This window comes from Sinocyclocheilus anshuiensis, unplaced genomic scaffold (assembly GCF_001515605.1).
Source record: "Sinocyclocheilus anshuiensis isolate Anshui unplaced genomic scaffold, SAMN03320099.WGS_v1.1 scaffold274, whole genome shotgun sequence".
NCBI classification, from domain to species: Eukaryota; Metazoa; Chordata; class Actinopteri; order Cypriniformes; family Cyprinidae; genus Sinocyclocheilus; species Sinocyclocheilus anshuiensis.
The window spans coordinates 1,706,936-1,721,117 of NW_015547698.1; the positions used below are offsets into that span (position 1 = coordinate 1,706,936).

Genomic DNA, 14,182 nt, shown 5'->3' on the forward strand with positions numbered 1-14,182 from the left:
TTCCCCAATGATGATGATGCTTTTTTTTAGGACTATTAAGATTTCTTGACATTATATTCAGTGGGGTTTTTTTTCTTTCCAGACTCACATTACTATAATGAAGTAATGAAAATATGTCTGGACACAATGCATTTTAAATAAAGTTTGCATAAATTAGATTTAGTACAAATGCTCCCATTATGTTAACTTACATTTGTACAATCGCAATTTATATCATACAGCATCATCTTTTATTGTGGTATTTTATTTTAATTTATTTATGGGGACCTGAATAAATGAAATAATATTAATTCATATATCGTGGTATCCTTTATTGCAGCAAACATTTTTATTTTATATATGAGGAAATTAATAAATTAAATAATACTAAATAAAATATCTTGGCATCTTTTATTGCAGTAGACTCTTTATTTTATTTTATTTATTTTATTTATTGCAAATCAACCAGATGCGCTCAAGTCTTTCAGGTCAAACAAAAGTAAAATAAATAGAAAATTGACATAGAATATACTCAGTAAAGTATGTCATAATATAATATTTAAATTGCAAACTACAGTTGTACATAGTATTGGTAGTAGTATTTGTACTGAATTTAATTTATGCTGATTTTATTTAAAAAGCACTGTCCAAACAGGATGATTTTCATTACTGCATTACAATAATGATAATTTTAAGAGAAAATGTGCGTAATTGTCATGAAAATGATGTCAGGAAACCTTAATGGTCCTAAAAAAGTTTTATTTTATTACAGCAACCTTTGCCAAATCATAGTGATTATAGTTAAAAGAAAGATTAAGATTATTTTCCCTTAATATTGATTTAATATTCACATATCAAATGGTTAAATGGCCTTATCCCTGTTGGCGTTTTTTGCTAAAGCTTAATTTTCTAGTATAGTGTTTTCTCTGTGACTTTTCAAGTAGGGCTTTCATACACTGATTAAAATTCCCTGGTCAACGTCTTTCAGTTCCACTATAATTATAGATTAGAGCGTGTGTTGTGTTTCCTGGACTGATAAAATAGTGAGTCTGCGGTGACAGATTGCTCCGCCGCTGCCTTACCATCATTTGTGTACATGTCAAATAAAACAAGGCTTAAGCAAAACCCCAGGTCTCCACGTCCTCTTTAAATTACTATCCTTATCACGCTTTTGCTGTTTAAATAAGGGCCATATAATGTTTTCAGCCTATGCCAGTCTATAAATGATTCCCTCTGTCTTTCGGCAGAGATCTGAGCTTTAACCCGTTCGTCTGCGACTGTAAGCTGGTGCGGTTGGTGAGCTGGCTGCAGGACCAGGGCGTTCGAGTGAAGCGACCCAACTCTATGCTCTGTGACCGGCCGCCCGAGGTGAAAAACCAACCGCTGCTCAACGTCAGTGTGCACACCTGCGGTGAGTGACAGGAACACACCTGAGTTTAAGTATTACTTGAAGTATTTAGGCCATTTACATACTACCCCACTACTTGTGCTGCTCCTGTAGTATGCAGTATGCGTACTGTGTCCATCCTCATTCATTAAGGTGTACAGTATACAGCACTGCATGAAATTGTATCCCATTAGCAATGCGCTCAATTTCATGTCAGGGTTATTATAGTCAACTAAACCTTAAATTAAAGGTGGGGTAAGTGATTTCTGGTAGCCAATGTTGATATTTTAAATCACCAAAACAAACACGCCCCTACCCCAAAAGGGTCTCGTCCCTATTTTGATAGCTCCGCCCCACACATATGTACGCAACCCAGGCAACGATTAGTTCTGTGAAACAAAGCAAAACCAATGTTACACCGTGTCTACACCGGACGCGAGTGGCGCGGCGCGACACAATACTATAGAATTCATTATAATCAGTGATGCTGTCTACACTGGATGCGGCGTGACGCGACACGACAAATCCCCGGCAGAAAACTGCTACTGCTTTCTATTTATGACGTATTGACACAAATTTCAAATGATTTTCAATGGTCGCTTTGTCGCGTCCATTGTAGACAGACTTTAGTTGTTGCGCCGCTGCGCCTTCCGCTCCTTGAGTTCTCTTGAGCACTGGAAAGCTGATCCGATATTTACATGGGTCCAACTTCTTGCCTTATCATAAGCCTTCTTTTGTTCCGCAGACGTTTTCCTCTTTTGTTTTTTATCCGCCATCTCTATCTTTCTGTTGTCGCTCGGCTCGGCTAATGTCCGTCCTGTGCACTGAGCGCTCTCTCCTCTGCATCATGAGTAGACACGCCCCTTACTGCTGATTGGCTACAAGTTTGTTTTGGTACTTGGCAAGACTCAGTTTTCTAAAGCGTTTTTGAAAAAATACATACCCCACCTTTAATGTACTAAAATAACTAAAACTGAATAGACATATTAAAGAGTAGTATTTTAGTATGCTAACCCAACTCATCTGTTGTTTGACACGCTATTTAAATAGTATGCAGGTATTCAGTGTGTACTGTACAGAATGTGCTACTCTGCTATTATATTCCAAATGCAGCCAAGAGCAATTAATGTGTTGAAAATACCGATCTCTCAAATTTTAATCGATTCTCATTTTGATGAATCGATATCTAAAGAAAACTGGAAGCAGATGGAACCAGAAGCCTTGAGTTACAAATGGCCGCGCCCACACTTACATAAAAAATAAGATAGATGTCTAGAAGGGATACAGCCACGGCCGGAAAATCACAATCAATTAAATTTGCTACCTATTAGATTGTGTATTATTAACGTCTACACCTACCCCAACCCTAAACCCAAACCTTACAATCATGCAAATACAGTAATTAATTGTTGTTCAGCGTGATTGAGTATTGATGTGCGCATGATTTGTTATTTTCTACTTTTGATATGAAACAATCGCTCAGCTTTCAAATTCTGTGCATTTTACTACGAAATTCAACCAATAAATACCGTTTTCTGTGGCTTGACAGATCGCTGTATCTACCTGTACAGTTAAAGCGGCAGCGCGGAGCGAATGTGAACTGATCATCTCTTCTTTGATACTAGTTACAGCACGAAATAAACATGAATGAACATCAGAAGTAATGTTAAAAGAAACAGTACAACATACTATCATGTCTCATGTAATCACTCAATCGGTGTTTCAACCACGTCAATAAAACAGCTTGTAAACAATGCCACGTAACGTTACGTTTACCTCAGAAAAGCCATTCAGGTGCCATAAACTCGATAGTTAGCTAGAAAAAGAACTACAAAGGAGTGTTTTGTTAAATATATGCACTAGATCACATATTGATTATATTTTTCCTTGAACTGTTCTTTAATATTTAATATATGTTTTTATGACCGTTTAAATGTTTTACATTAAACAAACAAACAAACAAAAAATAATTAGTGTAGAAACATAATTATTTAATTTAAGAAAAACTTCCTTAAAGCTGCAGTCCGTAATTGTTTTTGGTTAAAAATGATCCGAAATCAATATTTGAGCAAGTACATAACCAACCAGTGTTCAAAACTATCGCCTTACTTTAGCCTGATTCACAACGGTCAGCTTATAATAATGTTTTCTAATTTGAGTGGTACGGGTAGGTTTTCGCGGAAAATTCGAGCATGGCACTGCGTCATTACGTCACGTCTGTAAACATAAAGAAGTTGTCCCGGCTACTAGGCTATCGCATGTGAGGATCCTGCAGGTGGTGGATCGTTTATAGCCTTTTTTCACAGCAGCCAGAATAATTAAATGTATCATTTTGATGGCGGATTGTAATCCAGAAAGGATTATGTGTTTATGAAACAAATTATATTCCAGTTATAAATGTGCTTCTGATTACAGATAGCCTGGGATTACAAAGATAGATGGCCACAAAGAGGCAAAACTTACGGACTGCAGCTTTAAGTGCAATTGAAATGTTTCTATATGAATCAGTTGTTCATTTTAACCATTACCATAGCCAAATGAATCGATATCATAAATTGAATCGAATCGCAAGCTAGTAAATCGAAATTGATTTGAATTGTGAAATTTGTGTCAGTACTCAGCACTAATCATTACCTTTACCTAATTACCTTCATTTGTTGGTTAGCCCACACCAAATGCAACATTTCTAGAAAATGGGACATAGATTTTTGTTTGATTCTGAGCTTTGAATTGGCCGTTGCTGTCTCGCTGTCATCTCTCAGGGCTGACGTACGCGGGCTGTCTACAGGACGAGGAGCATGCGGCAGGCGTGGAGCTGGTCATCTTCTCCTCCTCCACTCCCGGTTCGTTCTCGCGTGAGGAATGCAACTCCAAATGCTTCCATGAGAACCAGCTCTACGGCGGTCTGGGTCAGCAGAGAGAGTGTCTGTGCAGCACCAACTCCGAGCCCAACCACATCAGCGAGTCCCAGTGTTCGGCCGCATGCTCGGACCCGCTGGTCATGAAGGAGTGCCGCTGGACTGTGGCGCAGGACGTGTTTCAGGTCTGTGTGAAGAGGTTCAGGTTGTTAACTTCCTCTAGAGTTGATTAGACTCATGTAATCGGTCACTCAGACTTAGATGAGCTCACCTATGGGCTGAAACCAAATTCACATAGTGTTTGCTTTATATAGTTTTCATGATTAGAATGAATGCATTTCAAATCATGGTACACTATAAATATTTCACAAAAAAATACCTGGATTGTGTACAATTCCTGGGGGATTTTTAAAAAGTATATAACCATGCATACTTTTTGGGTGTAATATTACCCATAATGCATTGCGCTGTGAGGTAGAGTGGCATGCTGCGTACTAAAAAGTATATACTTTACCATTGCCAGTTTTAGAATTTGAGAACCCAAACTTTTGAATGCTAGAGTTTGAATTCGCTCTCCACCCACAGGTGAATTTCTCCGCCTCTCTTCCTTCTCGCCGTGTGTCTGTTCATTCTGAGGCTGTCCTGTCTGTCGCCTCGTCTGTCTTCCCTGCCTCTTTCTCATGGGACTTCGGTGACCTTTCACCCCGGGTCAACACCTCTACGCCCAACACCATGGCGAGGCATAAGTACGGTGTCCCGGGACGGTACCAGGCTCAAGTGAGTCTCTCAGCGGGTCACCAGGAGATCGTGGCACAGGGGAACGTGAGCGTGGAACTGCCCCCTCGACTCGAGCTACACTGCCCCGAACTCATAGTGGCCAATCAGAGCCTGGAGGAGGCGGTTTCTCTGGTCAACTGGGGCGGAGTGGGCATAACCGTGGACTGGAGGATCACGAAGGATGGACGAGAGATAGCAAGAGGTACAAGACAAAATATATGCTGTAATATAAACATAGAATGATTTCTGAAGATCATGTGACACTGAAGACTGGAGTAATGATGCTGAAAATTCAGCTTTGCATCACAGAAATAAATTTAATTTTAAAACTTATTACAATAGAAAACAGTTATTTTAAATTGTAATAATATTTCACAATATTATTGTTTTTACTGTATTTTTTATCAAATAAATGCAGCAGAATACACTTCTTTCAAAATCATCTAAAAATCTTACTGATCCCAAATATTATATCATATCATATATCATATTATATCATATTAAAGCATTAGAAATTGGTTGTGTATTAAAAAGTAATCAAATATAATTGGTCTAAAAATATATTTATTGTGATTTGAGCTAAAGAAACAATTTATGATACTGTTGTCATCAGATTTTATATTGAATAAAATCATTTTTAATGAGATTAATCTACTTTAATCAACAGTTTATTAGTACTGAATGAAATGCAATTCATAATAGACATTTCTCTGCAATTTTGGATATATTTTTTTTCACTATAGTCATCCCAGTGCATTTTAGGATTGTTATCGCAAAGGATAAATGCCATATTGTGTCTCAGCTGTAGCATAATGATTTAAAACTGACTTTTTGTCAGGAATGTGCCTTGAAATGGTGTCTAGATAGGCAGCTCACTACTGTACTTACAATCACATACAAACTGGCACAATCTTGATGACACATTCTCACAGGCGCAGTTATGTCAGGACAGCTCAGATGTAACACGCTCTGAAATGACCATGGGACTGTCTCTCAAAATATCCTGCTTTTCATGATCTATCAAGCCATAAACGTCCCATCTCTTACACAAAGCATGGCTGTCCCTGTCGAGCGATGGCATGTGAAGATTCTCTCGTTTGTTTATCAGCCCTGCAGAGATCTGTCCATCATTGTTTGCTTTGAGAGAACAGATAAAAGTGCACTGCGCTGATCCCAAGAGGAGGGACGAGAAGAACACGGGTTACAGAAGCAGAGGAAATCATTACTGATTTACTTACAGTGGGGAAAACAATGCCTAATCCAACTTACCATAGACAATAAACAGGCTTATCAGCTTTTAAAACATTTTGTCGTTAACATCCTATTACAATCATCTGTCACTTGGTAGAAGCTCATGAAATTAGACGTCAACATGAAAAGGTTGAATGAGATCATCAAAAACCATAAACGAAACATAAGATTTAAAAATGACCCAGATGACATTTAATATAGGTTAATGACTTATAAAATTACTTATCCATAAAAGTTTATAATAAATAAACAGTGATTTGTACAGTGAATTATTGGCTTTTTTTTGTTGTTGCACTGAAATCTCAGTGATATGTTGATATGCTTTTTATGGTCATGTTTTTATAATTTTTTCAGCATATTTAGCATACACTCTAAAAAATGCTGGGTTAAATACAACCCAGTGCTGGGTAAAATATGAACAAACCCAGTGATTGGGTTGTTTTCAACCAACAGTTGGGTTAAATGTTTGACCCAGCCTTCTGGGCAGTAACCCAACAGCTGGATCAAAACAACCCAATTGCTGGGTTTGTCCATATTTTACCCAGCACTGGGTTGTATTTAACCCAGCATTTTTTAGATTGTATAATATTTGCTCTTGTTTGTTTGTTTTTTAATGTTAATATTAATTATGCATTATTAAAATTGGGGATTTTCCCAATCAGCCTGTTAAAATCAGCATATGAAAATGTTTTCTGAAGGATCATATGACACTAAAGATATTATAAATATATTATAAATAATATTTATTGAGTTGAACTTTCTGGCCCTTTAGCGGAGCCGCTGTGTTTGCCAGATGCGATCCATCACGCTGACTCATCCCGCTGTTTCCTGTTGGTGTCGGAGGAAGTCAGCTGGTCAGATGCACGTCGGAATTGTTCAGCCCGTGGGGGGGAGCTCGCCGTGGTGCATTCCCAAACCGTCCGGGACCTTCTGGCCCCTCGAATCACACAGTGAGTCTGAAACTGTAGAACTGTAGAACAGCTTGAAATGGTTTTTCAACTGTTGTTTCAAAACATCTGTAGGCTAATTCCAAATTTAAACATTTAAAATCCCACTGCCAATGCAACATTTTCCACTGATACCTGTGCTGCTTTTTGAACCCCGCTCTCGTTTTCTTCGCTCTCGTCGAGTCCTGTAGAATTTCACTCTGAAACAGCAGCAGGGCACCATGGGAAATACCTTTTAAAGTCACTCTCAGTGCTGCCCAGTTCACGACCTGCAGTGAAAGGACTGAAAATGTGTGAGTTCCTCACAGGAACAGACAGAAAGGCCAGAACATTCAAAGACCAGACGCAGACTTGATGAAGTTCACAAGGAGACCAAAAAACATGTCTTATAATGTGAAAAAGTGTCTTATTAGAATATTGAATGTGTGAAACCATTACAGACATAGAGCAAAAAATGATTTAACATGAAAAGCAAAACAACATAAGATCTCGTTTTCCCTTTAAATGAAGTTTATTTTTGTTACCCCTATTTTTCTAGTTTTAGTTCATCCAAAAATGAAAATTTGCTGAAAATGTACTCACCCTCAGGCCATCCGAGATGTAGATTAGTTTGTTTCTTCGTCAGATTTGGAGAAATGTAGCATTGCATCACTTGTTCAGCAATGGATCCTCTGCAGTGAATGGGTGCCGTCAGAATGAGAGTCCAAACAGCTGATTAAAACATCACAATAAAACAAACAGCTGTTTGGACTCTCATTCTGACGGCACCCATTCACTGCAGAGGATCCATTGGTGAACAAGTGATGCAATGCTTCATTTCTCCAAATCTGACGAAGAAACAAACTAATCTACATCTCAGATGACCTGAGGGTGAGTACATTTTAACAATGTTGAATTTTTTGGTGAACTATTCCATCAAGCATAAACTCACTTAATTCTGATACATTTTCAGAAAACAGGACTTGATATCTAAAGTTATTTTGCTTGTGAAGTAAATGTATCTTGATTTAAAATGTTTTGATATTTCTACTAGAAAAGACAAAAATACTGAGTAAGAACATTTTATTTTATTTTTGCAAATGCATGGCCTTTGTTTCGGCATGTAATGTAATTAATGCACATAATGAAAATTTCTACATTTTACACAAAACGATTGGTCTGTGCAAGAAACTGAACAGTATTTATATCGTTTTTTACCTCTGCTTTATATATCATGATTTACTTATATGTTCATTACCGCCACCTATCTCTCAAATGGACCATTGACACTCTATCTACAATCTCAATTAGGAGTGTCAGTGGTCCATTTGAGAGATAGGTGGCGGTAATGCACTTAAGTCTGCAATCCGCCGTAAAGCAAGAAGAAGAAGAAGACACCTCACGCACAGGCTGAAGAAGAAGACGCGAACACGCTCAGGACAGTTCAGATATTGCGGTGAAAGTCAGAGGTAAAAAACAATCTAAATACTGTTCAGTTTCTTGCACAGACCGATCGTTTCGTGTCTTTACACATCAATGTATCGTCACGAGCCGCAGGGTTTAATTTGGTTTTGTTTGTGTATGTTTTATGACTCTCAAAACCATGATTCCCATTCACTTCCATTATAAGACTGACAAGACGGTTTGAGTTAAAAATCTTCATTTGTGTTCTACTGAAGAAACAAAGTCAAATTTCTTGAGAAATTATCTGTATAAATCAATATTTTTCTAAAGAAGATTTTTATGAGTCTGGTCTGGTGTTATTTTAGTATTATTTGTTTTTTATTGCTATTTTGAATTAGCTTTTATTTTTATGTTTTCAGTTTTCAATTTTACTTTAATTTTTGATAATGTTGTTATATGCTTTTGTCATTTAATTATTTTTTTTTCTGTGTAGATTCATTTATTTTTATTTTAGTTTAATTTATTTCCTCTTAGTAATTTTAGTGCTTCAACTTTAAGGTTTTTTTTTTCAGCAACATTTTTTTTTTCAGCTTTATTTCAATGTTTTTAAAAGTTTTCGAGCCGCAGGGTTTAATTTGGTTTTGTTTGTGTATGTTTTATGACTCTCAAAACCATGATTCCCATTCACTTCCATTATAAGACTGACAAGACGGTTTGAGTTAAAAATCTTCATTTGTGTTCTACTGAAGAAACAAAGTCACCTACATCTTGGATGCCCTGGGGGTAAGCAGATAAACATCAAATTTTCATTTTTGGGTCAACTATCCCTTTAAGTCCAAAGTCACATTAATTTATATAGCACTTTATACAAAACGACATGTTTCACTGCGGTAAGCCGTGCTAAAGTTGCAAAAATTCATAAATTATGAAATTATTGTACTTTCTGAGCACCGCTATGTTGAATGAGCTACAGCTTTCCTTCAAGCCATCTTAGTAAATGATTTCAAATTGACCGGCTTGTAAACGAAAAATAGCACATTTGGACGTGATTGGACTAAATGGGAAGTCCTTTCTGGCGATCATTATCGTTATTATTCACCAGCAGTGCACAAAACGTGTAGAACCTAAATTGCGCAGTTGATGTTCACAATTACAACTTAATTATGACCGATTTGTTTCCTCCAGATTCTTTGATTGACTTTTCCATCTCAGGGAATAATTTCCCACTGGTAATAATGCCATTGTGGAGGTATTCATGTGCGCTAATCTTGTAAAAGCCATCATCCTGACGAGGCCTGAAGGCAGCATTAGCTCGGATGTGGACCTGATATTATGCTGATAGTCAAACGTCTCTATAGTTGAATTAACCCTGGCAGTGCTGCTTCCTTTTCTATCATACTCTAGTCTAGTCTTACAATTATAATTCTGATATTTGCAAATATGTTTCTAAATATTTCATCTTGATGTACACACACTTCCACTCAAAGTTTCAATACTTAATTTGTTTTGACTGAGTTTAGTTCTCATGATATTCAAAAACATTTTGATCTAAAGGTTCATTCTTTAAATACTGAAAATAGTTTGTAGCATTTTATTTATTAATTTAAACTTTATTTTTATGCATTTTAAATTAATTCTTACAAACAATTCCTTGACGATTGCAATGGCACAGTATCATAAGGATAGAACAAAGGACATAGAAAACACAAAAAACATGCCTAGATACTTACATATTTATATATTATAGTTAAATTTTATGTTTTTTTATGATTTGGTAGAATCTTTATTTATTTATATATTTTAAATGTTAAAATTATTTATGTATTTATTCATATGTTTTCATGTATTTTTAATATTTTTAAAAAGATGATTTAGAATGATCATTATTTATACATTTATTTAAAAGTTAAAAAAAAAATTTGATAGGTTGGATCAGTTATTTATTTATTCATTTATTTATGTATTAAATTATTTTTTTTTTTTAGTTCATTCGTTTATTTTGTTTTTAATTTTTAATTTTTAATTAATTAATTTTTTTAAATGAGGAATCTAAAAGGAAAAGCATGTTCCTTCCACACTAGTTTTTAAAAGCGTTGCAGGACGCACTTCATGTTGCTGGAATCTAGACAAAGAAGAAACTCAAATATCAGAGACTTTTCATTGGTTTTGCTCACTACATCGTTACCATACATTCATTCAGTGTTTTCACGACTTGTTAGAAAATGTGAACTAAAAAATAAGTAGCACATCTGCTGAAACACAGCTGTGGAAATACGTTACACTCCAGGAGGGAGGAGACGCCAGTTCTGTGTGTGTGTGTGTGTGTGTGTGTGTGTGTGTGTGTGTGAGTGTTTCCTGTCTTCTGTTCCACACCCATCATTAATTTGAGGGCAGAGCTTCCACTGACCAAAGCGAGAGAGAAAGAGAGCAAGAGGAGGAAGTGTGTTTTCTATCTCTTTAACCTGCTGCAGATGGACCACATACCCCAAACACACACACACACGTCTTATGTAAGAATGCACAAGTGAATAGACCACTTTTTATTGTTCCTTTTCTGGCGCAAAGAGTCATGTTTTTTGTCCCTTTCTTTCCCCTTCTCTTTTCTTCTCTTTCGTTTGTAGTTTTACAGATGTGAGATGTTGGCTTCAGCCCATTACAACCATGAGTGTGTGTGTTTCCTCTTAGTAATTTTAGTGCTTCAACTTTAAGGTTTTTTTTTTCAGCAACATTTTTTTTTCAGCTTTATTTCAATGTTTTTAAAAGTTTTAGTTAAGGATAATAATAACCCTGATCTACAATGCATTAAAATATCCAAATGACTCATTTCAAATGATATATTAGATACATTTTTGCAGGAATTCTTGGAAAATATCATGGAGCTGTTGTCGTACGTATGACTTTATTCTGTGATTTGTGCACTGGGGCCTATTTGGTTCTGGTTTCATTCACCATTTTTATGTCTCGTTTGAAGGCAAATGAAACTTCAAAATGATCAGACTCCCATCGGGTTCATTAAGGCACACATTTCCCTCGGCTGCTGCTTTATTAGGGTTATTGAAGCTCCGAACGCACTACGCATAAAACATTGAGAGCGCATTCGCCTTGCATTAACATCCCTGTGTGCTCATAGGAAAGAAAAATCACAAACGACATCTCTTTAAAATCTCAGTCCCTACTCCTGGATGCTAATGAGATTAAATGGAGAGCAAAAGCAATAGTTGGGCCAGGAGTGATGATTCTGTCATTGTTTATTCATGTCATTCCGAATCTGTGAAAAACAAACAAACAAAAGAAATGTTTTTTATTCTCTTTTTTTAAAGGAGCTATTTCTTTTAGGCCCGGAAACAGCTCTGGGGTCTCGTTTGTGATGATGTTGTCGGTGTTTGTGTGCATTGCAGGGAGCGCGGCGTGTGGTTGGGTTTGAGCGATCAGTACTCTCCCCGTGTCCTGCGCTGGGTGGACGGTTCGGAGGTCCTGACGGGGGAGGAGGGCACGAGGGACCGGGCCACGCTGCAGCCTGGAAAAGTGTGTGTGTCACTGGATGGCAGCGGGCAGCCCAGCTCACACTCCTGCACCGCAAAACGAGCTTTTGTCTGCCAGTTCACACGCCAAGGTAAACAACACACCTCTGGAATCTATAGCTCCAGTCTGCATACTATAGATACTAGTATGCACCATTTGGATTGGTGCATCCAAAATAAAAAAAAATGCTTGCATGTGCATGCAATTTTATTGCCCACAACTTCTTGCAAAATGGAAGAATGGCATTTGCACTCGTTATTAATCATATTTTTTGTACAAAAATGGGGACAAGTTCTACCATTTTGAAATTAATAATAACAAATGCAAGCTCATGCATTGCGCACACACATAGCTGTAGATCTCATAAAGTCTACAGCTGCATCCAAGTTTGCGTATAATATACTGTAGTATGCATCATTTAAATTGGTGGATCCCAAATTTTTTGTAATTAAATGACAACAAAAGTCCTACTATTTGAAATAATAATTATATATATATATATAGGACACTCTTTTCAGTTGCATTTGGATGCCTGATAAGCAGCTGGAGATGTCTGTGTTTGTCTGCAGTGCGTGTTCCTGATGCCGCTGTGTATACAGTGGGCACCGCTGTGTTTCATTCCCACAGTCCTCTGAGCAGCCCCACAGCGACACACACCTCTGTGCCCAACACACCCGCCGGGCGTGTAGAGGTACACACACACACACACACACACACTCACACACTCACACACACTCTCGCACACACACACACACACAAACAACTCCTTCAGAACTAGTATAGATCCGAAAAGAGGTTTTTTAATTAACTGTGTATTTTTGTATTTGTATGTTCACCAAGAGAAATTATTTTTATTGAAATGTTGTATGAAGCCTGTTTGTGTATTGATTGTATCTTTTGGTGTAAATGTATTTGTTTTGTATTTTTTACCATGAAAAATTATATACGTTCAATCAAATTTAAAAAATCTTATATAGTTGTTGTAAGAAGCCCATTTGTTTATTGTTTGTATCTTTTGGAGTAAAAATGTAATCAATCAATCCATACATATATACATAATTACTTTTATTGTAATTAAAAAAATATATACTTTATTTGTATTTTTACCATGAAATATCTTAGAAATGAAATCAAATTTAAAATCTTATATACTGTAGTTTTTATTGTAATGTTGTAAAAAGGTTTTTTGTGTATCTTTTGGTATAAAATGCAGTAACGGAATAATCATAAATACATACATACACACTTACATACATACACAATTTATTTGTATTTTCACCAGGACAAAATCTAGGAAGTTAATCAAATTAAAATGTAATCAATCAATCAATACATACATGCATACATTTTTATTTATTTTAAAAATTAACTTTATTTGTAATTTTACCCAGACAAATTCTAGGAATTTAATCAAATTTAACGATCTCAAATAATTTATAGTGTAATATTGTAAGATACAATAAAATACAAAATAGGTGTAAAAAATATGAAGGTGAATTAATTTAGCGATTTAGTGACATCCATCAATAAACCTGCACATCCAATTACTGTAATTACTGCAGGTGCTTTTAGCTGTCATTAACAAATCATATCTGAGTCTGAGGCCATGAGGTTATCTCATAATTTCAGTAATCCTGATGACCGCATGTTAGTGTGTTTCATTTGCAGCCACAGTAACACTGCAGTATTTGCGAACAGAACTCTAAATGGACCATTTTGTAGTAAATTGTACCTGCTTTTACTCAGCATGCCATCTGGTATTGATTGAAAATACAAACCTAATTCTATTTTCTTGTCAATGTAGTGCACATTATAACTGCTGTTAGTTTTAGCTTTTTTGCACTTTAAATTAAACTATTTTTGGTATAGGATATATATATCATATTTATGTATATGTGTTTTTGTTTTCTTTCGCTTCTATACAGAAATATACACCAGCTTGGACAGACATTGTGGTGATTAATGTATGATCTGCGCTGAGCTTTGGTTTGGTGATGTTGATTGTTTACGTATATGTGTGTTTGTGTGTGTGTGTGTGTGTGTGTGTGTGTGTGTGTGTGTGTGTGTGTGTGTGTGTG

At 36.3% G+C, this 14,182-nt stretch overlaps 1 protein-coding gene across 1 annotated transcript in view; it reads left to right on the forward strand.

Annotated features, from left to right (window-relative positions):
- Positions 1 to 14,182, forward strand: part of pkd1a (polycystic kidney disease 1a) — an 84,866-nt gene that overhangs the window by 23,603 nt on the left and 47,081 nt on the right. The window contains exons 5-11 of the mRNA XM_016506420.1: positions 1,227 to 1,390; positions 4,129 to 4,409; positions 4,810 to 5,203; positions 7,025 to 7,202; positions 11,981 to 12,195; positions 12,674 to 12,795; positions 13,851 to 13,861. Coding sequence (XP_016361906.1) covers positions 1,227 to 1,390; positions 4,129 to 4,409; positions 4,810 to 5,203; positions 7,025 to 7,202; positions 11,981 to 12,195; positions 12,674 to 12,795; positions 13,851 to 13,861 — 1,365 coding nt within the window. The remainder of the gene's footprint in view (positions 1 to 1,226; positions 1,391 to 4,128; positions 4,410 to 4,809; positions 5,204 to 7,024; positions 7,203 to 11,980; positions 12,196 to 12,673; positions 12,796 to 13,850; positions 13,862 to 14,182) is intronic.